Source organism: Rhipicephalus microplus, chromosome 2, assembly GCF_043290135.1.
Source record: "Rhipicephalus microplus isolate Deutch F79 chromosome 2, USDA_Rmic, whole genome shotgun sequence".
Lineage (NCBI taxonomy): Eukaryota > Metazoa > Arthropoda > Arachnida > Ixodida > Ixodidae > Rhipicephalus > Rhipicephalus microplus.
Window position 1 is genome coordinate 63,151,649 of NC_134701.1, and position 22,167 is coordinate 63,173,815.

The 22,167-nt window shown below is 46.1% G+C and overlaps 2 protein-coding genes across 2 annotated transcripts in view; both read right to left on the minus strand.

The window, feature by feature from the left end:
• LOC119170871 (arginine kinase-like) overlaps positions 1-3,680 on the minus strand; it is a 91,045-nt gene extending 87,365 nt beyond the window's left edge. Inside the window, exons 1-2 of the mRNA XM_075886512.1 lie at positions 3,645-3,680; positions 267-314 (exon numbers count right to left, since the gene is read on the minus strand). Of these exons, the coding sequence (XP_075742627.1) occupies positions 267-314; positions 3,645-3,661 (65 nt within the window). The 5' untranslated portion in view covers positions 3,662-3,680. The remainder of the gene's footprint in view (positions 1-266; positions 315-3,644) is intronic.
• A 14,161-nt stretch (positions 3,681-17,841) lies between these two features.
• Positions 17,842-21,856, minus strand: LOC142789483 (uncharacterized). Its single transcript, XM_075884995.1, has 3 exons — positions 21,677-21,856; positions 20,933-21,130; positions 17,842-18,668 (listed from the first exon to the last, which is right to left on the minus strand). The coding sequence occupies exons 1-3, from the start codon at positions 21,854-21,856 to the stop codon at positions 18,564-18,566; spliced, it is 483 nt and encodes a 160-aa protein (XP_075741110.1). The 3' UTR covers positions 17,842-18,563.
• Positions 21,857-22,167: the final 311 nt, after the last annotated feature.

Here is a 22,167-nt window from a genome sequence, read left to right on the forward strand (position 1 = left end):
ACTGTTCTGTGATTTAAGACAACAATTTCTTAATGCATCACAACACAGTTTTGCGGATAACAGTTTCATTTTTAATTTAAATTCAAGAGCTTGAGTGTAATTCAAGAGCTGTGAGTGTGCATTTGATCAAAAAATTTCAAATTGATGCGTACGGAATGCTCTATATGACACGTAGTAACGCAAAAGGAAATGCACACCACTTGTTCACCATGCCATATACTTAGAGGAAACTAAATGAAAACAAACACTTCCTCGAAAATTCTTACCCCGAATTGACGCTGACATTTGTGAGGGAGTTTACTTCCACTTGAAAGCTGGAAAATTGTGAAGAATACGCGAATTCAACATTTATTGCATAAATGACGCTGCTTCAGAGAGCGCTAAGCATTACGCATATCGCTTTTAAATTCGTATTCACGTAATTGTATCCTATTGCGACCTAAAAAAATGGTGGTTACATTTTTTATTTCACTTAAAATGTGCATGCTTATCACATTTATCTTGTACGAATATCAATACAAAAATAACCACTTTATTTATAAGTGTACTTTTGTTTTTCGCCGGCGCAGTCACGAAATTATTCTCACCACAGGCGATAATATTACAGACACTACTGTCGGCACAGGACACGTGAGCGAATGAAACCAACAGCTGATATCTTCAGGTGCGCGAACCTTGGAAGGTTTCGTTTCGGAACAAGGACTTTTCGTCTCCATAATTATGCGCTGCTCGTTGTCACAGGTGAGGCAGTGCACATGCACTGTCCGTTACTGCAGCTGGCTTGTTGCTTGAGAGTATTGTTTCTGAAGGCGGCCGTAAAACAGCTTGGGGAGCTCGTTATTTCTAAGAACAATATTACTTATAGGTACTAGACTGGCGTGCTGGAGAGTTTGCAGAGAAAATATCAGCGGAACAAGTAAACGCAAAAGACTGCTGCTTGAGGCAGAGGCGTAGCCGGACCTGGAACACCGAACTAATCCCCTCCTCCCCCTAAAAAAATATTTTTCACCAAGTTATAGAGAGCAAAAAATGACTGTTTGAAGAGGTCGTCCCTCCCAAAATAAAAAAAAGAAGACCCTTCTCCCCTCCGAACAAATTTTCCGGCTACGTGCTGGGTATGAGGACATGAAAAACTTTTTTTCGAGCACCACAAGGAGCACACACGTGCAAGAAAGAAAGAAGTGCGTTCATCTCACTGTCCTATATAAACAACCATCAATGCAGCACGAATTAGACGTCACGTAAAGCAACTATCAGTTTAGAAAACTGTTCAAAAGTTGAATGGTTATAAAGAAAGTTTGACCGTGAAGACATCTCATCCAGTAAGCCTCAAGAGAGGCTCATGCTCTTGGAGCTACATTACAGCATTAAGGCAGGCCGATTTTTAAAATAGAAACATTTATATGAACGGGGGTGGCGCGAGCATTTTCTCACAGTGTTGTGCACCTTCGAACGCTGAATTTCGTATGAGTGGCAGGGAGGCTGGCATTATATGCGTAGTGTTTTGAATATATTTGCTCTTGCTCCCCCCCCCCCCCCCACACACACACACACAAAGCAGGCTGGCGCAACCGCTAGCCTAATGGAAAAAAACATTGCCGAATGACTAAGCTTATTGAAACGAACCTTATATTTGCAAAATATGGAAGCCAGGATGGTTTACAAAGGACAGCATAAATTAAGCGATCCGTGTATTTTCTGATCGGGCATACTATTCAACTGACAACTCCTTAACATCATTGTAACATTGAACAGGGTGATATAATCAGATTCTATGTGGAAAGTTCCGTTCGGTGACACACGTGTCTCTCCACCACAGAGAAATTGTACCCCGTCATTGACTGACTAATTGTCTGTTGCTTATTTCTCGTGTTTTTGAAGAAAGAAAAATTGGTGGATCCCACGTACAGTGGGAATCGATGATATAGGATGCACGAAGGAGAAAGGTTAATATGTCACTCTAAAATCAGACTGCGGTTGCGAACCGATTGAACGCACAAGACAATACACCCTAACACCAGCGCTCCGAAGCGTGACATGGACAACTTTGACTGATGCCAGCCATGAAACACCGGGCGCTGGTGCCGAGATAATAATTTGATGTGCTTGTATGGTAGGTCGGCTTGCATGGATGACATCTTGGCAACAAAAACCAGAGGTATGTCGTGCTATAGAGCCAATAAAACTGTTTCAGGACACCACACAGAGCGATTGTGTTAAGGTTGCTGACGACTACAGATCTGACAGCATGATAATCCCCTAACTTGATGCGTTACCACAAACCAGAAAATAAATTCTAGAGTTTCAGGCAAGCAGAAAAAAAAAACGGCAAGGAAGCTCGCAGGATGGTGAAAGCAGATAGCCTTCTTGTACACTTGTATTGGCAAAAGGATATATGATATAACCGACAACCCGAATCTGCGGGTTTTGACGTAATCGGGTATCGGGTAGATGGTAGGACAAAGAGTGACGGCACAGTCACGCCACGATTCCTCCAGTGATGAAGACGCGACATGTACACGGTTGCTCGACAGGGATACGATCACCGGTGGCTCGAGTCTCGTATAGCGTCGGTGCTGTGGCGGTGTAAGTTGTCACTTCCAGAGCTGCTGCTCAGAGGTGTTGTGTTCATGGACAACGTTCGAGTTGATGTGCATGAAGTGAAGATTATAACGTCTCCGGCGTTATAAACGTACCAAGAGGCCGTATGGCCAATTCTGCGCAGTGCTGTAAGTGGCTGACATAACTGCTAAGAAAGCAAATTACATTGAAACGGGCACAATAAACATGGCTATTCGTCCTTTCATTGAATGTTTGCAGTAACGCTGTACGAAGTCTTTCCTGCGCCTATCGTCAACATTGTTTTGAGCGGTAGCGCCAATTGAGCGAAGAAAAAATATCGTTGGAGCAGTAGCGCAGCAAACACCGAAAGTTTCCCCATTGCCTATACGGGTTGTCAATTCAATTCTTCGAGTTTCTGAGATTTGCAGTGTGTCGACATCGAAGAACATAGAGTTTTAGAGAGCGTTCATTGTTAACTAATTGATTTTGTATACGAATTTCCCTACACGTGCTTATTAAAAAAAGAACAAACAATTAAGGTCGAATGGTGCGTGCAAGTTGCAAAAAAACTGCCGCGCAATCATGGCTTTAAAAAGTTCGGTAAATCAGTACACCAAGCTATAAATGCCTGATTGGTGCATCAGGCTGAAATAGTGTGTGTGTGTGTGTGTGTGTGTGTGTGTGTGTGTGTGTGTGTGTGTGTGTGTTTGTGTGACATTGCACGTTTAACCACTACTTCAGTTTGTTCAAGAGAGTTCGCAATAACAGCGTTTAGATTGCGCACATAGATTTGCTCAAGTACTTAACAGTTCCGGACAGTGGCTTGATGCACCTTGGGACGAGCATTAAGCACTGCTGAATCAGGTATATATACTGGAAGTTTAGGAGCAAAAGATGGGAAAGAGCAAGATGGTCAGCGCTTGTGTCCCCTTGGTTGTCCAGCATCCCTGTCACTTAGCCCATCTCACAACATGCTCAATCACCAAATTGCTCAGCTTGTCGTTTCGAGCTACTTATGTACCTACTACAATCAAACAAGCAAAAAAAAAAAACGTCAACCATGTTAAATATAGCACGCTCACCCATTAGGGTTATTCATGACTGCTTCTTAGTCGCTGTAGTGCGTGACCTACGGGAACGATCACGCGATCACGCGGCGCCACGTAGCCCCGGTCTCTGCTGCCATGACACGCCCGGAGGCCAGCTGACTTGACCTTGGGTCAGCGGAGCGTCGGGCTGGTTATCTCTATACTATGTCTCGCGTGGAGACGGGCCTCATAAGAAAGGCTTCGTTGGGACAGGGACAGATGGCCTCCAGCTCGTGCAACCCGCCGAGATCGCGCCGCGACGGTGATGATGATTGCCTTTAGGAATGGCTCACACCCACTCCCAGGGTTTGATGATGATGATGATGATGATGATGATGATGATGATGATGATGATGATGATGATGATAATGATGTCCTAAAGGCATGGCTCATACTCACTGTAAAGAGTTGCCCAAGAAACGAGCAAATAAATAGAGAGGATCACATATTGCTTTTAAATCTAATGAAATATAAAATATTTAGAAGAAATGAAATTTTACTAATTCAGAGACTTGCAATCAAGACCACCTTGATTCGACTAAGAATCTTTCCACAACAGAACAGACATCCCGGTGACAATGACCTTATAACCGAGGCATTAGTTGGTTATTTTTCTTCTCTTTCTCTCATGACCCATACCCAAAGCAGGCGATTGGCTGAGTCTTATGCGAATGTTTTTTGTTCAGTATGGCTTCGCAACAGTTTTTGTAAAATCAAGGAAAAGCTAATACCGCAAATTTGACTATAGAATATTAGTATTGAAATGTTTAAAAAGGTGAAGTATTGAGCTAAATAATTTTTAGACTGTGTGATAAATTCCTCTAAGGCGTAAAAAAAAACACTCCTGTGACTGTAGCCCACAGTGGAGCACCAAATTACAGAAAAATTGATTTGGATAATTTCAGACCCAGATTTCGAAGAGGTGGTGCTATGAATTTTCTCCTCAGTGACATGTACCGGCGGCAAGATAGAAGGTAATGACTAATTGTTTCCTCCTCATTAAAGAAGAGACACATAAGAGACAGCGCGTGACTTGATCTATGCAGGTGAAAGTTGATCCTTTGAGTCGTGGCGCCACCCATCCCGGTGTATCGGCCATGAAATAGATGGTACTTTATCTTAGAGATAAAATTGTTATACGAGCCGAATAGGTTTAGATATGAATGGTTTAAAGAAGAACATATTGGTAAAATAAAAAAATAAAAGCTTAACAAATAAAGAAAAAAACAAGGAAAACCCAACAAGCTAATAGGGTTGAAAGTAAAATGAGGCAATGCTTAAGCTTAACACTAAATTTCTTCTGTTTCCCGTAGGACATCGCATACGTCTTTGTAAACGTTCCAGTGGCCTAAGTCCACTTCAGTTGCTCTAAAAGAAGGAACTACCGGAAGGGGTTAAATTTAAAGCCATGCTACGGAAAGGTTCTTCTAACAATCTTCCTCTGTGAAAAAATCTGTACGTTAAAAAGTAATGATGCATAGATTCACTCTCGCTGCATTAGGATGGCTTACGAGACCAGACATGCGTAGGTAAAAGTTCAGTGGGGGAACTCAGCATCGTAGCCTGGTAATTCATATTGCCCAAGAAACGCATGCAGCTTTTCATTGTTCATCTCTTCTTCAAACAGCCTATAATACGGTGCAAATCACTGTCATCTACACTGAGACGTGTAGTATTTTGAGTTACGGTATCGGTTTAATGCAGTAATAGTTCGTCTTCAGGGGGCGCTGTACCAATTGGCTTGTTTGAGGCCAGGATGAGAGTATTGCGATTCAAGACATATCGGGCGAAATACGAAGGGGTAGACACGGTATGCAGTGCGTGTGGAGATGAAGAAGAAACTGCCGAACACTTGATAATGTTCTGTAAACGGATTCACCTTATAGTTCAGCATGGTGGTGCAGAGTTTTTCAAAGCACTGGGGTTCAGATACAGTGAGGGCAAAATAGACTTTAAGCGGGTAGAATTAACTAGAAGACGGTTACCTGATTGGTGGCTAAAGTCAAGGCACGAGTGAAAATTAAACCCTTCACTGCAAAGTATGAATCCTCAACCTCACTATTAAGGAAAAAAATAAATCTAGTTTTTGGTTCATTAAGTAATACGGCTTGGTGGCGCTAGCCACCGCCTGATCTAAAAGGATACAGCTATATCTATCCTTCCATCCATCCATGTTTGTTTGCATTGGAATTTGTTTGCGGCAGGCTCTACTACTGGTTTTATGTGCTCCTTAGGACTGGCCGCTCCGCGCGCCGATCCTTGTTTTGTCGGCGTTGGCATCGTTGACGGCTTCGCTGATGCCGCAACAAACGTCTTAATTGTTTTCGTTTGTATGTAACGACTGTTATTTCCAGCAATTCACTCGCAACGTTTTTCTTACCGATTAGGACCTCTGGAAAGCCAGACACTGTTCACTTTCTGGTTCATTATTGTTCTTGCATGAGGTCTTTACATTGAACTCTACTATGGCTAACTGTAAAAGTGGCAGTTGATCATATAAGCAAGATGTTTCAAGCTCACCTCAGCGGACCGCTTTCAGAAAGCTTAGGTACAATGAAGAATGACGAGCCGGGACGGAGGGAGGGGGGGGGGGGTGGACAGGTAAGCGAGAAATGTCGACAAATTTCGCCATGTTAAAGAAGACATACCACACATCTGATATAAGAGTTCTTTCTGAAGGGAACTTGTCAGTTCTCAAAAAAAAAAAGACATAGGCATTGATTTCTACAATAGTTAAACTCTGGACGTGCATGGTTATGCAAAATATATTTCTCATTGCAGAGCGCTTTGGCGATCCTTGTCTATCCGCCTCTTGTGACGTGATGACATTCACATCAAAGTTTTCGCACTGTAGGCCATAACAAGGCTAAGATTGCTGAAACAGGATTAAAATATGCATCACGTCATCGCCTTCTATAAACCATTTTCCCAACAAGGCTGCCATTTTTTTCGTGAGTGCGCCTAGCGTCTGTGATGTTTCGCCGGCGTGCTTGTGTCGGGGGAGTTGGGGCAGCGTATGCAGCTTATGCGCTCAGTGCACTGGCTATTGTTGTTCTTGGCAGTACACTGTTCAAACATAGTGACGCTTAGCGAGTGTAAAGGCGCTCGTAAGTAATAGCTAAGCTGTCAGCTTCAAAAGGCTGAAACAGAAATTAGCGGTGACCCATGAGGCGTTCCCGCAGCGGTGCTTACGATAAACAGGAAGTGAGTAGAATTGTAATATATGACTGAATGATATGTTGGATTTAACATCCCAAAACCACCATATGATTATGAGTGACGCCGTAGTGGAGGGCTCCAGAAATTTCCACCAGGTGGGGTTCTTTAACATGCACCCAAATCTGAGCTCACGGGCCTACAACATTTCCGTCTCCATCGAAAAGGCAGCCGCCGCAGCTGCGATTCGATCCCGCGACCTTCGGGTGAGCAGCCCAGTATCTTAGCTACTAGATTATTGCGGCGGGGCTGCAATACATTCCTCAAGCAGCACGTGTAAATGGGTAATTGGTTAGTATGTTTTGTTCTACCTGGACATGTGGTGGTTCTGGGAGTATGCATTAGCGTTAAATTTCGGGACAACTGTTCAAGTAACGGGAGAAACGTAAATGGAGACGAGCGAATATGTGCACCATTGTCCAGCTGCACCTTTGAGGGCGCGTATCAGTGTTTACAATGACTCTCGAGTTCCTTTGCCGGAATTCTCTAGGTGAGCGTAACACTACAATCGCTAGTAGATCACCTGGTCCGGTTCACAACGTCGCATTACAAAGTTTATGCAACGAAGAAAGCACAAACATCGATAAATGTGTTGATTCGTGTTGTACGTCGTAGTAAAAAGCTTGAGTTGCACAGGATAACAAATGGATGTACGACGGATAAGCTCGAACTTCTTCGTAGAAACAACAAAAATAGAAAATGCAAACGTCTTCCACATCAGGAAGCATGGCATGGTGTAAAATCACTACGGCGCGAGGAGCCGCCACTGGCGATACGCTGGAAGTGCGCCGGTTTTTTGTAAGATTGTTGTCGTTTTTCGTTTTTTTAACACGAAAGTGCTTTATGCCAGGGTCCACCAAGAGTTCACTCACGTACTTTTGTCACATATATGACATTGTTTAAATATACATGAGCAGCATGCAATATTTAAGATTCGAGAATCGAACCCACGGCCTCTCAAAAAGTGTGATTAGGAAGCACGTGTTAGCTGATGAGCTTGGTGCATTACCAACCCATTAGTAACATGCGCCTTACATGTTTCACGCTCCTTCGCTGTGCTTGCGCTCTTCGTTTGCCTGGGTGGTGTCGTCGCCTAAGAGTGAGGAAATAAGTACTGCGTTATGACACCAACTAAAGCAGATAGGTGACGCTGCTTGAAACAAATATAGCGTTGCCTCCTCAATCAGCTCCGACAAGGTTTCTGGGTATGATTTCTCAGGCCACAAACGCAGTCTGTAATTGCGTGACACTCTGCGCGTTGTTTTGGCTCGGTGACGACGCAGTTACGCGCTTCGCTTTTCGCGTTGCGTTTGGGTGTGCAGTGTAGTGCAGCTCCGATTCGCAACAATGGTTATTTCCACCATCTATAGTGATACGAGAGCGATGTACAAACTACGAGAACTGTTGCATTACGCGTCGCTGAAACACAACGACATTGGTGTGTGAATGTCGCGCAAAGTTGTTCATTGCAGCGATGGACATGCCAGGGGGGAGCGAAAGGCTTTCGCGCATTCACGGCACGAGCTGTCTATCACCTCGGTGTAGTTTAGTGCATCACAACCCAACTGCCTGTCCTACAGACAACGAATCAGAAGCGAAATAATTGTATCTTGACCGGACCCGCAAGTGGCGGGATGGAATCCCGGCTGCGGCGGCTGTATTTTTGATGGAGGCAAGAATGCTGTAGCCCCGTGTACTGAGATTTGGGTGCACGTTAAAAGAACCCCAGGTGGTAGAAATTTTCGGAATCCTCCACTACGGCTTCTATCATAAATGTATGGTGGTTTTGGGACGGTAAATCTCACATATCATGTATCTTCACCGAAGCAACCTATCACCAGGACGCTTCTCACCATGACGCTGCTCACCAACACGATGCTGCATGCCAAGTACATATCCACAGGACGATGGTCGGCCAGCAAACCGCGCTTATTCGCTGCAGCAGACCACGAGTTCAAAAGCGATTGTGTTATAACTCGTTCGGTTCCACTTGCGCGGTTTTCGAGCACTGTGGTTGAAGTGTGATTTGCACGCTGCTCCGGTGCGTGCAGTGTCTCCGGCAAATGTATACAGGTCCTGACTCGTTAACTGTCATAGTGAGGTAGATGTGCAACAAGGTATCAACATGGATGCATCAACACCTAAACGCGTGTTGTAGTCACTGAACACCAATAGACATTGAACTACTTCTCTAAAAACGCGTTTCACTTTCGTGTGTTATACCGACATATTAAGAGGGATTAATTGCATTTTTTAAAGAAGCATCCCAACGAGCGCACGTGTTCGGGTAACGACTTCGCTTTAACGATATTGGGTAAATTATTCACGAAACTCCGGTCTGACACCCAGGCAAGTGTATTTGTCATAAAAGTGCACCAGTTATTGTCGCAAAATTGACAAGTCGAGAAATGACGTGCCAACAGTAAAAAAAACTCTAGAGGCACGTTCCCAAGCCAAAGAACACTTGTCATGCAGGCCTTCTGCCATGCAGTTTGGAAAGTGCTCATTTTGTAATCTTGAAATTCCACGGCTTTCGATTTCAGTAGCCACAAGCATGTCAACTCATGCGCTGCTGCATAGAAATGGGAGATGTTGATGTTACAGCGGAAGAAGTCTGGGGCTAAACTTCTTTTTTTTAACCGCCAGCTTCCACATTACTTCTTTTAGCTGCAGATGATGAAATGTACCAGCATCCCACCAGAATCACAAACAGGTGTAATGAAGAAATTGCCAAAAGTACAGACAGCACATATAATATTATATTTGTCGGAGATGGAGGCCTGTGAACTAAGTAAAGTCATTTCGAAGGAAGGTGCCAGCCTTTCGTGCTTTCAGTAGCAGTTGTCGCCGCCGAACACAGAACCCCGGTATAGACAAATTCCACCGGACTTGTTTTGCGAAAATGCGGTGACGCTGCCTTGGTAGGCAAAAGGCGCTCTGCCTACCGCAGTTTCTGCTGGGTTTTTAGTGGTGCATCTGGTGTTCTTAGTCAAGCAATGAGAAACAAAAGAATGGTATGCCGACGAACTGCATCGCAGTTTGATATTGGTCGCGTCTCACAACTTAGTTTTGTTTGCAGGCGCACATCGCAGTCCTCAGTGCTTATGGCTTTCACAACGTTTATGACGTCTCACAACATCGTTTTGTTGCCGCACATCGCAGCCTTCAGCCCTTATTGCGGAAGTTACGTGTGGACGTCACTGTAATTTTACCCACAATGTCGACATCAGCCTACCGGTGTTTACAAACATGGAATGGGTCTAAAGACTGTCGACCTGTTGTTGCCTGATATTTCAATCTCTGGCAGCAGAACTGCTTTAGCGCGTCAGAAACGACGGAAGAAGGAGGAACTACGTTGCACTCCCACGAGCCGCGCATGCAAAACTCAGAAATCCCCACACACCAAAAGCGGTGGCAGAACGTCCTATATATATATATATATATATATATATATATATATATATATATATATATTGTCACGAGCGGTTGCAATGCACGGCGCATACAGCGCGAATGAACATTCAGAAAAAAGGTGAAGAAGGAAGACGACGTTGGGTGTGCTGTCTCGAGACCCCTTGTGGAAGTAAACGCGAACCATCCAGGCTCGCCTGTTTTTCAACCTTTTCGTGTACTTCTTGCGTGTAACATTTGGTGGAGCTGTGCTGGGTACCTCCCACGACCTACGACGGAGCCGTCAGCACCAGAACTTCGTAGAAGCCGTCGCCTTGCCGGACTTTCGCCATCGCGCCCCGACATGTCTCTGGAGCAAAATGACCCCCTCAGCAATGCCTCGGCAAGACCACCGCTGCATCAGCATTACCGAGAGCCACGGCCGTTCTCAGCAAAGCCAGGGGAAGACTTCGATGAATGGCTGACCCATTACGAAAGGGTAAGCCAATGCAACAACTGGAACCCGGCCAGCCAGCTCAGGCATGTCGTTTTTTATTTGACGGACACGGCCCTGGTTTGGTATGAAAACCACGCCGACACGCTTACTACATGGAGCAGTCTTATTGAAGAAATGAAGAAGTGCTTTAGCGACTCGGACACTAAGAAGAAACGAGCGGAAACAGCTTTAGCTCAGAGAGCTCAGGTGATCGGCGAGACTTGCACGACATATATTGAAGAAGTTCTCAAGCTGTGTAAGACCATCGACTCTCGAATGCCCGAGGAAGATAAAGTGGGACACCTTTTAAAAGGTATTGCGGAAGACGTCTATAACTTCCTCATTGGAAAAGACAACCTGAACACCGTATCAGACGTGATTCGGCACTGCCGCACATTCGAGGCGCTGAAAACTCGCCGAATCACGCCGAAGTTTGGACGGCTAGCCAATGTCACGACTGTGGCCAGCGTTGACGCGAGTCCGCAGACAGACCTCTCAGCTACCATTCGGCAGATTGTCCGTGAGGAGCTCCTGCGGCACGAAGAACAAACGCGTTATGCGGTGCCGCGTTGCGCCTCCGTCGCTTTCCGAGACGCCGTCTGCGCATCTCCTCCGGCTACTTGGCAGCATTCGGTGAATGCTGCGGATTGTAACAGCTACCGACACGACCCGCATTATGGCCAGACCGAACAACGCCATTACGACTCGATTGATCGGCGTTTTGATCAGCATCCACGCGACGTTCGCCCACGAAGACCCAGCACTGCCTACGACATCCAAGGGGAGGGGATGAGTTACTCTCAGCCTGTGGCCGCTGTGGAATATTTCAATCAGCGTCCGGAAGTTCGCCCTCTGCCCGTGTGTTACAACTGTGGCACGCCTGGCCACATAGCTAGGTATTGTAACCGACGTCGGGCATTCAGCAATGGACAGTCGGGATCGTTTATGCAACACGGTGGTCGTGCAATGGACACTAATAGGCCAGGAAACACCACTTTTGAAGGCTACTTCCGAGAAGAAAGAAGCCGTCACTTCCCTCTGGACAGCTATTCTGGAGAACAAGAAAGGTATCGAAACCGTTACCGCTCTCCTGCCTCCGAACGTACTCTGACACCACCACCAGCTTTCCGAGCGTCTCGATCTCCATCTCCCAGACGGCGTGTGACGTCATCATCTCCTCGACGCCGCTTCGAGTCACCGCCGCCGGGAAACTAGCCAGCGCGGCCGATGGAGGTGAGGTCGCTGGAAAATCTTTGCTGCCGACTCGGATACCTCCACCTATCTTCATGCTGAAGAATAAGGTTAATGTACTTATTGATGGCGTTTCTACCATGGCTTTAGTCGACACGGGAGCAACTGTTTCTGTCATGAGTGTGGTGTTCAAAAATCTGCTGGGACGCAAGGTTATGTTTCATTGGGACCACAGCACAAGCTTTCGTGGAGTGAGTGGGGACTCATTATACCCGGTTGGTGTGTGTAACGTGGATGTCTCCTTGGGTGGTCAAACCTTTAACACTGAGTTTACCGTGCTTCCGCGTTCCACACACGATGTAATTCTCGGCATTGACTTTTTGAAATTGTGTGGCGCCAATGTTGACTGCCGAACAGGAGAACTCAGTATTTGCGGAAGTGTGTCCTCTGCGCTCTTAGAAGAATCATCCCAGCAAGAGAGTGTGTTTTGTGTTTCTGAAGACACTGTTGTGCCCGCTTTATCCGCGATGCGCGTTCCTGTTGTTTGTTCGTCTTCTGTTAGTACTTCGTTCGATGTTGCGGTGGAACCGGTCCATAGAAACTGTCTTAAGAAAAATGTGTTGGTTCCGTATTGTATGGTTTCAGTTACCGATGGATGCGCAGGGCTATGGACGCTAAATTGCTCCACTGAAGCCGTAGTGCTGTCTCAAGGCCTAAAACTTGCTACGTTTCAGGGAGAGTCATTTATACCTATGGCAGTGCTTACAGAACTACCGGATACAGCACAAACCAGTGTCTCGCACACCGCAAACGAACACATGCTCGGAATGGTAGCTACATCGCTCAGTGACCATGAACGTCGTGTTTTGATGGCCCTGCTCTCGAAACACTCTTCAATATTCGACTTTGCACAGCACGACGGCCCCACATCGATTCCTGCATCCCGTACTCGCCATCGCATCAACACAGGATCCGCTGAACCGATTCGTCAAAAACCATATCGTGTGTCCTCTGCGGAGCGAAAGATCATCAGCGCTCAAGTCGAAGAAATGATGGGTAAAGGAGTAATTCGGGAATCGTCTAGCCCTTGGGCAGCTCCAGTGATACTGGTGAAGAAGAAAGACGGCACGTGGCGATTCTGTGTCGATTACCGTCGCCTAAATGCCGTTACTAGGAAAGACGTATACCCACTCCCACGAATTGACGACGCCATCGATTGCCTCTTTGCGGCTTCTTACTTCTCTTCTGTGGATTTACGATCAGGTTACTGGCAAATCCCTATGCACCCGGATGACAGAGAGAAGACCGATTTTGTAACGCCCGATGGACTATTTGAATTCAACGTGATGCCTTTCGGGCTTTGTAACGCCCCCGCAACGTTTGAAAGGTTCATGGACACTATACTTCGCGGTTTGAAGTGGGAAGTTTGTATGTGCTACCTAGACGACGTTGTGATCTTCGGCCGAACATTTCGTGAGCATAACGAGCGCCTGGACTTGGTACTGAACTGCTTGAGGAAGGCCGGCCTTGTGCTTAATTCTAAAAAGTGCCATTTTGGTGAACGACAGACACTTGTGCTGGGACACCTGATCGACAAAGAAGGTATACGACCAGATCCACAAAAGACAACAGCTGTGGAGGCATTCGAGGCACCTCGCTCTGTGAAGCAGCTACGAAGTTTTTTAGGGTTATGCTCCTACTTTCGCCGTTTCATTCCCAAATTTGCTGACATAGCTCATCCGCTCACATGCCTTCTCCAAAAAGGTGTTCCTTTCGAGTGGAGCTCGGAATGCGACTCATCGTTTCGGCAGCTAAAGCTACTGTTGACGGCCCAGCCTATTCTTCGCCACTTCAATCCGTCATCACCGACAGAAGTTCATACCGATGCTAGTGGTGTTGGCATTGGCGCCGTACTAGTTCAGCGTGTCGGCGACAGCGAGCATGTGATATCGTACGCTAGCCGCTCATTGAGTCGCCCCGAGCGCAACTACACTGTCACCGAACAAGAGTGTCTGGCGGTCGTCTTCGCTGTGCAACGGTTTCGATCGTATCTCTACGGGCGCCCCTTTACTGTCGTCACGGATCATCACTCTCTATGCTGGCTTGTGAATCTTCGGGATCCCTCTGGTCGACTAGCACGCTGGGCGCTCCGTCTGCAGGAGTATGATTTCGTTGTTTCCTACAAGAGCGGCCGGCGACACGCTGATGCTGATTGTCTCTCTCGCCTGCCACTCCCAACGACTGAATGTGACGCGGACAACTTTGATGAATACATCGCTTTTGTGTCCACGGGATTTCCGGATATGGATACCTTCATATCAGAGCAGAGGAAAGACGACAGCTTACAGCCGCTATTCGCGGCCGCGCGGGAGTCCGCTGTAGACAATCGTTTTCGCTTACGTGACGGCGCCCTATATAAGACGAACTTCTCGGCTACCGGTGCGCGCTACCTTTTGGTTGTCCCCAAGAGCCTTCGCAGTCACGTATTATCTGCCATGCACGACGAACCAACTTCCGGACATCTTGGATGCACAAGAACACTCTACCGTGCTCAGGAACGCTTTTATTGGCCCCGGATGCGCAATGATACCGAACGGTACGTCGCCAGCTGCACCCAATGTCAGCGTTACAAGCGACCAACTGACGCGCCGTCTGGTCGCCTTCAGCCTGTTTCGCCTCCTAGCACCCCCTTTGAGCAAGTTGGTATAGATCTTCTGGGCCCTTTTCCGCGATCCACAGACGGCAATCGTTGGGTCATCGTTTGCGTAGACCACTTAACCCGTTATTGTGAGACGGCAGCACTGCCGTCGGCCACAGCAAAAGACGTTTCCATCTTCTTGCTGTTTCAAGTTATCCTCAGACACGGACCTCCTCGCATCGTAATCAGCGACCGTGGGCGGCAATTTACCGCGGATGTTGTCGAAGAGACCCTTCGTCTGTGCTCATCAAGCTTCCGCCATTCCACTCCATACCATCCACAGACTAATGGTCTAGTGGAACGCACGAACCGAACGCTTGCCAACATGCTGTCCATGTACATCGACTCCGCGCACAAAAACTGGGACACAATTTTGCCTTTCATCACCTATGCTTTCAACACCGCAAGACATGAGACCACTGGTTACTCACCTTTCTTTCTCCTTTATGCTCGTCCACCACGCTATAATCTTGACACTATGCTTCCCTACTCTGCTCATCGCAGTGAGCCGATCAACGAGATTCTCTGTAGAGCAGAAGAAGCGCGACGCCTCGCTCGGCTACGCACCGTCACCTCGCAAGACCGATCAAAGATCCGCTATGACGACCGTCACCGACATGTTCACTTCAATCCTGGAGATCAGGTGTGGCTCTGGACGCCTTTACGGAAACGTGGCCTGTACCAGAAATTTCTCGCTCACTATGTCGGGCCCTACGTTATCCTCGAACGCCTCAGTGAGGTCAACTACCGCATAGCACGGCTCACAAGCACTGGACGGCGCTCGGCTAAAACAGAAGTGGCGCACGTCGCTCGCATGAAGCTATGCAATGCACGAACCACTGAGTGACTCGCCCGGCGGGCTTCGTCTGCCAACGGGGAAATGTCACGAGCGGTTGCAATGCACGGCGCATACAGCGCGAATGAACATTCAGAAAAAAGGTGAAGAAGGAAGACGACGTTGGGTGTGCTGTCTCGAGACCCCTTGTGGAAGTAAACGCGAACCATCCAGGCTCGCCTGTTTTTCAACCTTTTCGTGTACTTCTTGCGTGTAACAATATATATATATATATATATATATATATATATATATATATATATATATATATATATATATATATATATATATATATATATATATATATATATATATAGAGAGAGAGAGAGAGAGAGAGAGAGAGAGAGAAAGAGAGAGAGAGTAAAAAATGCACCGGTTCGAGACTACGCTCTTCCTCTCTATAAAAACGGTCTATATGCCAGAAAAATTTTCTGCCTTTTGAAAAATTGTACTGTGCACACACACACACACACACACACACACACACACACACACACACACACACACACACACACACACACACACACACACACACACACACACACACACACACACACACACACACACACACACACACACACACACACACACACACACACACACACACACACACACACACACACACACACACACACCACATCGGCTTTTGCACCTGCTTACAGCGATTTTGGTGAAGTCTTGGGGGAATGCTTGTGCTAGCACTGAACAAAATGCGGTGCTTCGCACATCCTCTGGAAGCGGAAATGTTGTAGGCCAGTGTGCTCAGATTTGGGTGCACGTTAAAGAACCCCAGGTGGTCAAAATTTCCGGAGCCCTCCACTACGGCGTCTCTCATAACCTTGTGGTGGTTTTGGGACGTTAAACCCCACAAATCAATCAAATCAAATTCGCACATCCTCACTCTACTGCATGCCATTCATCGCACTGTGCCCTTCCGCACTGTTCCCTTCCGAACATTTAGTTTTCTTGTTGTTTGCATGTCAGCGTGAGACGTTTTTAGTGACTAATTTTTTGATACGTGGATTTAGGTCACCGCTCAGGTATATCCGATCAAGCTGTGTGAACGCACGGTGAGACATGCGTCCTTCAGAACTACCCCCGGGGAAGACATCTTTATTATAGTCTATGCACTGCATTGTTTTGTTGTTTCCATGCAACGAGTCTTGCTGAGAGGGCTGGTGTTGTGCCAGACCTGAACCTCACTTCAGAGGTCGACGAGCGAGAACTAATGACCGTGAAGAGGGAGCTGAAATTCGTGTGTCGCAAATGCTTGTAATGCGAATACTATTTGTGGCATTCAGACACAGCGTAGGGTGCTTGCCAACGTGGAGATGCTGAAAAAGAACTGGGTGGCTGGGTGCAAAACTTTATTCATGTCCGGCAAGATGTTAGCGCGTCTTGCCGGACATGAATAAAGTACCACGTCGGTGGTGTCTTGCAGGCACCACCGACGTGGGAGCTGCAAGACAAGGGGTGGATGCAGGAATTTCAGAGTCCATAGAAGAGAGACTCGACAAGCGTGCAGTGGGCGTCTCCCATGCTGGGACGGGTAGACTAAGCCGCACCGCTGCATCGCGGACTATGTCATAAAAAATTACAAAGCAAACATATCCAGTTCCTTCTTAAATTTCACTGTGCCAATAACAGGATGTCTACGTCTGTGTGCTACCGAAATGCGACGTCTAGTAGATTTTAGTGTCTATATAGTACTAAATTTACTAAGTTGAACAGTGGTCGTAGTAGTAGTAGTAGTAGTAGTAGTAGTAGTTATAAGAAGAGCAGTATGTGTAGCAGTGCGTTTATCGCGCAAAATCTTGAAGGACCAAGGGGTAGGGCCTTCTGTGTTTGTATCCCCAAGCCTTTGCACCTCTTTGGGTGTGGTGAAGGAGGGCAAATCGATCCTCTTTTTCAGTGTGTGCGTGCTTCACTATTGCCTGTAAGAAGCTTTTTGTTGGAATCTTAAAGAATTGACGATCGGGGGCCACTACTAGCATTGTCCAGTGATGTGGGCTAGAGTGGACGGCTTTTTACACCTCGGGTAGATGTCCTCCTGATGTGTGGTGTCGTCTGTAAAGGTTTGTCTATGTGTATTTCTGCAGTCGGCCCCAAGCTCGAGCCTGCTTCCCTGTAAGGCTTCCCTGAACTTCTCGCGGTAATGTTCCGTGTGTTGTAATATGTCGCGTGACCTGTACGGAGGTTAATCGATAGAATTCGTTGGTACTCATTCTGTAAGAAGGCAAGTTAGCCGGTCCTTCTTTTGATCGGGGCACACAACAATGTCGCATGATCTTCATGTAAGCCATGTACCAAAGCTTTCAATGCGGCCTTGGGAATGTGTAGTTATGAAAAAGAAAGTAAGAGCTAATGGCAATTTTTACTCTTCTTTATTTGGAGATCTTGACTTAGCCATTAACAAAAATGTACGCTTTGCTTTGCTAAATTCCTCTATATATTAAACACGGGAAAGATAGGCAGAAAAAAATTGTGGCTTATTGTGAAGCCGAACATGCTTGTAATGCCACTTCAAGTTAGTTTCATCTGCTACTGTAGCAGTACTGAGAAAATACAGTCACATTTGGGTAACTTCTGCGGCAAGCAAGGTTGAGTTCTTTTTTTGTAGATGACTGTGTGTTTTAAATAGTTACATAATTTTGATTGCAACGTTTTGTGATAAATCCTCAGCGGATGCTGTTTAATATGACTGCTATTTTATTGTTCACATATTGTTAATATATGTTGAAGTAAAATATCCATTAAAGCATCATGCGAGCTCGTCATAGTGGGGAACAATCCTACTGGAATCCTCGCAGCACAGTTAACAAGAAGCCAGTAGGCACATTGAGTGTTCATCAAGGGTCTGAAACAAGCCCTAGATCTATTGCGCGAAACAGTCCACAGGTAGACCACAGGCGAACAGCAACGAATACACAGTGAGGCCTTGCTGGTTTCTTGGCTGTAGTCATGATGTGAGCTTTTTAAATCTTTTTTTTTCTGGGCACCACCGTCTTGTTCATTGACTAGTCTAGCATTTATATGATCTTGGTAGTTGCGAATGCGCGACGCGTATCCGACGTTTCACCGAAGGGGTCATTGATCAGAGAAGGGGACAGGAGAAGCAGCTGCTCGTCTGGCGCCCTTGCCGAGCGTCTTCATACTCTCGTATACTATTCCCGGATTCCGCGCTCGTCGTGGCTGTAAGGAGAAAAAAAAACAGACAAATAGACACAGCTCCCACCACTGCCACCACCGACCGACTGGCGCAGTTCCAGAAGGGTGCGCGGTGGCGTGGTCTATCTTGGTCACGCAAGTGCGTAAGCTTCTTGCTGCGCTGCACGTCTTCCTGCAGATCTCTGGGGCGCATCCGCTCCTGTTCTAAACAAAGAAACTCTTCGGCTCGGGAAGCGACAGAGAGGAACCAGACAATGAGGAACAAGACGACGTAAGCGCGGGCGGTGTTTGCTGAGTGTTAAACCAGTGTCGTGGTTTGCGCACGCGGCACGAGGAGAATCACTTCATTTATGAATACAAGAAAAAAGAAAACACGAACAATGCTTTCACCGTGTGTCAGCTGAGTCGCTTTGAGAAGAAGTCTGCTTTTCTGCGGGCTCAGGCCCACAGTAAGATGATATAAGATGCATGAACACTTGACCCACGGGTAACCACATTATCGCTGAAATTCGCTTAAGTACCATTAGGGCTTAGCAACAAGTCAAATTGAGTACCTGCTCACTCACGGCAGACGCGTTTTGATGTAGGTTAAATGTCGAATCAATCGTGCAGTTAAGAGGCATAACATCACAAGCACTCCATCACGACGGTGTGAGGAACAAAGTTGCCGCTGGGCATGCACAGCCGAAGAACTTCTCCATGAAGATGTTAGGCCACTTCTATAGCATGCCGTGCTTCGGTGTTACTTAGTCCTGCTTTGGCCAATAAGTGAAGTGCTGCTTTCTGGCATAGCAGTGCTGGTATCTCTGACGTTCCCATATGGTGCAGCAGTATGTGTTTTATAATCGTGGTCTCTTGTGCTGCATCGTAGAGGTATTATTTAATTGTCAATCGAAGGGTGTTTGAAAGTACAAGCACTTTTTGACAAATACTAGAAAGCCTGCAAATACATTTATGAGTGGAAATTCGGCTTAGTTATGGTTACAGTTCCTGCTCCGTAGCAGAGTTGTAAAATTTGACTAGATTGCAGATTACTGCAATCGTCTGAAGTGATATATGCAAAAGGTATGGATAGTATTGCTCCTGCTTAACAGGTGATCTTTCCTCCCTGTAACATACTTGGAATAACACACCAATATTTGTGGTACTACTACCGAGCTATGGAGCCACTAGGGTGCAATTAGAAGTGAATCAAAAGAACGACAAATTGTTCAAGCTTGAAGTTTCTTTGTGGTATTGATTATAAGTTAAATTTAAACTAAAAAACTTGAACCAAAAGTGTGAAAAAAAGTAAAAGCCTTTGTTGGACGTATTAGGCAGGATTACACTGCAATCATTAGATTGTTGTGCAGAAAAGTAGTCAAACCGGCTTGTGCTCGTCATCTTCATCATAACCTGCTTACCTTAGGTTTGTCTCTTCTCAAGCATCGACTGTTCAGCTGGCGTTGCCGTACAACGTTCTTCACCTACCGCAAATTAACGCCTGTCGAGGAGTTTGAAAATGTGTATGTGGTAACGGTTGATAGGACTGGCTTAGGCTGCTTTCTGGAAGCATAAGCTAAGGAATGCAAAGCCTGTGGTTTTGTTTTTGTTGCCTTAGACAATGACTTGCTATAGTGTTGCAAGAAAATTGCCTGCAAACCTTAGCCAATCCTTACACAAATACAGTAGCATACAGCATGCGTAACCCAGAAAAGGGGGAAGTGGCACGATGTCGCACAAGCTATGGGAAGCAAATTGTTGGTGAAGAGCTACAGTCACTATCGAACCAGTTGCAGAAAACATATGGCACCAATAATGAAAAGTTTGAAATGAAAGAGCTCCGCGATATATGTATATAAAGAAAGGAAAATGTTGCTCATATTATTAAATCCCTAACTTGTATACATTCTTTCAAGGTTTTGTATGGGTTACCTTATATTGTGGTTGTTGTTTTTCTTTTAGTACGCTGTTTTTTTTTCAGCTAGCGAAAACTACTTTACACTTGTTTTTTTTTCGTTATATCCAGTTATACTAATGTTCTACCATTTCCGCTAATATGTATCAATAACTCTTGTGCACCTTTAGAATCTGTTTAATGTTAATATTATTTGTCCTATTCACCGCCTGCTGCTGTCCTACCCAGGAGGGGCTGTCGCCTCGTCAAGCTACACACTGTAGTAGCTTTTTGTGACAGGTCACATATTTCCTTTTTTCGAAGTATAAAGAAACCAAATTTGATTGGATTTGACATGGAGTACGCTTTCCCTGGGAAACCTAATACGTACTGTTGTAGTTCATAAACTCACCACGAGACGTCCCTGTACCAGGCCCAGTAGACGGCAAACAGGAGCACCAGTGCAGAAGTCAACGCGACAGAGGCTTTCAAGAAGGCAGCCATTGTTGGACTCGGTCTCGGCACCGCTGGCACTGGTGCCAGCGTCGCTCGCCAAAAATTCGCTTTCGAATACTCCACCGCTGTGATAACACTTCAATGGCGGCGACGTCTGGTAGGAAATAGTGCCAAAATAAAGCACAGCTGAGTCCAAGCGCGGTTCCATGAACGCTGTTGAATATTGGGCGTCCTTTTGTATAAGCCTTTCTTTTAGAGGGTCTTCATGAACCTTGCTAAAAGTTAGTTCACACCTGCGGAAAGCACAGTAGAAGGGCTTGAATGACAGTTTTACATGATGTCCAATTCCATGATCTTCCCTGACACGTTCTTCGCGAAATGTAACGTTGCACACTATGTAGTGGTGAGGAATACATACCTCAATGATCGATGCAGCTTGAACCTGTTCCCTAGATCACACATAACAACTCAAAGCACGTTTTCATTCTTTTTGGTAGCCATCTTACCGAATAATTTACTTCGAGGTGGCGTGTGTACTGTCCAGAGTGAACCATTTTTTCGATGCTTTAGGACTCAGGCACCGGAACATAAACACCCCAACATGGCTTGTGTACGCCAAAGTCTTCGTCGTGCAGCATTTACTCGTTGCTGTGTTGAACTGCCGTAATATAGAAACTTTCTGATCTACTGTGAATGTCACCCTGCTTCCAGTGAATTCGTGCAGACGCCTTCGTTCGCCGTATTTGTGGCTGATGCGTATCGGGTCGTCACAGTGATGGCGGTTGTCCGTCGTGCAGTCGTGACCGTCTCTGATGGCCACTTGTGTTGCTTGGGGAAGGCGCGGAAACACGTAAAAGCTGGCGTTCAGAAGTTCGCGCATGATTTACAGCGCTCAGGCCATGTTACTGTGTGGCCGTTGCGCTCGAGATGTGGAAGAAACCTGCCAGTCGAGTGAGGCCGCGAGTCCGATATTCTATATCCAGAAGGCAATTACCAAATTATACGGGTGTAGCTGAAAACACCTTCAATTTAGCGTGTTTTTGTGGAAATGTATAGATATACTAGCTAAATGTACCTATCATGCTATACAATAATTTAGGCTAAGGGGCTGTAATTTTATATGTATTACCGCCAGGATATCTGGCAGTATTACATAATAAACCATTGCGTAATTTTTCGCATTAAATACGA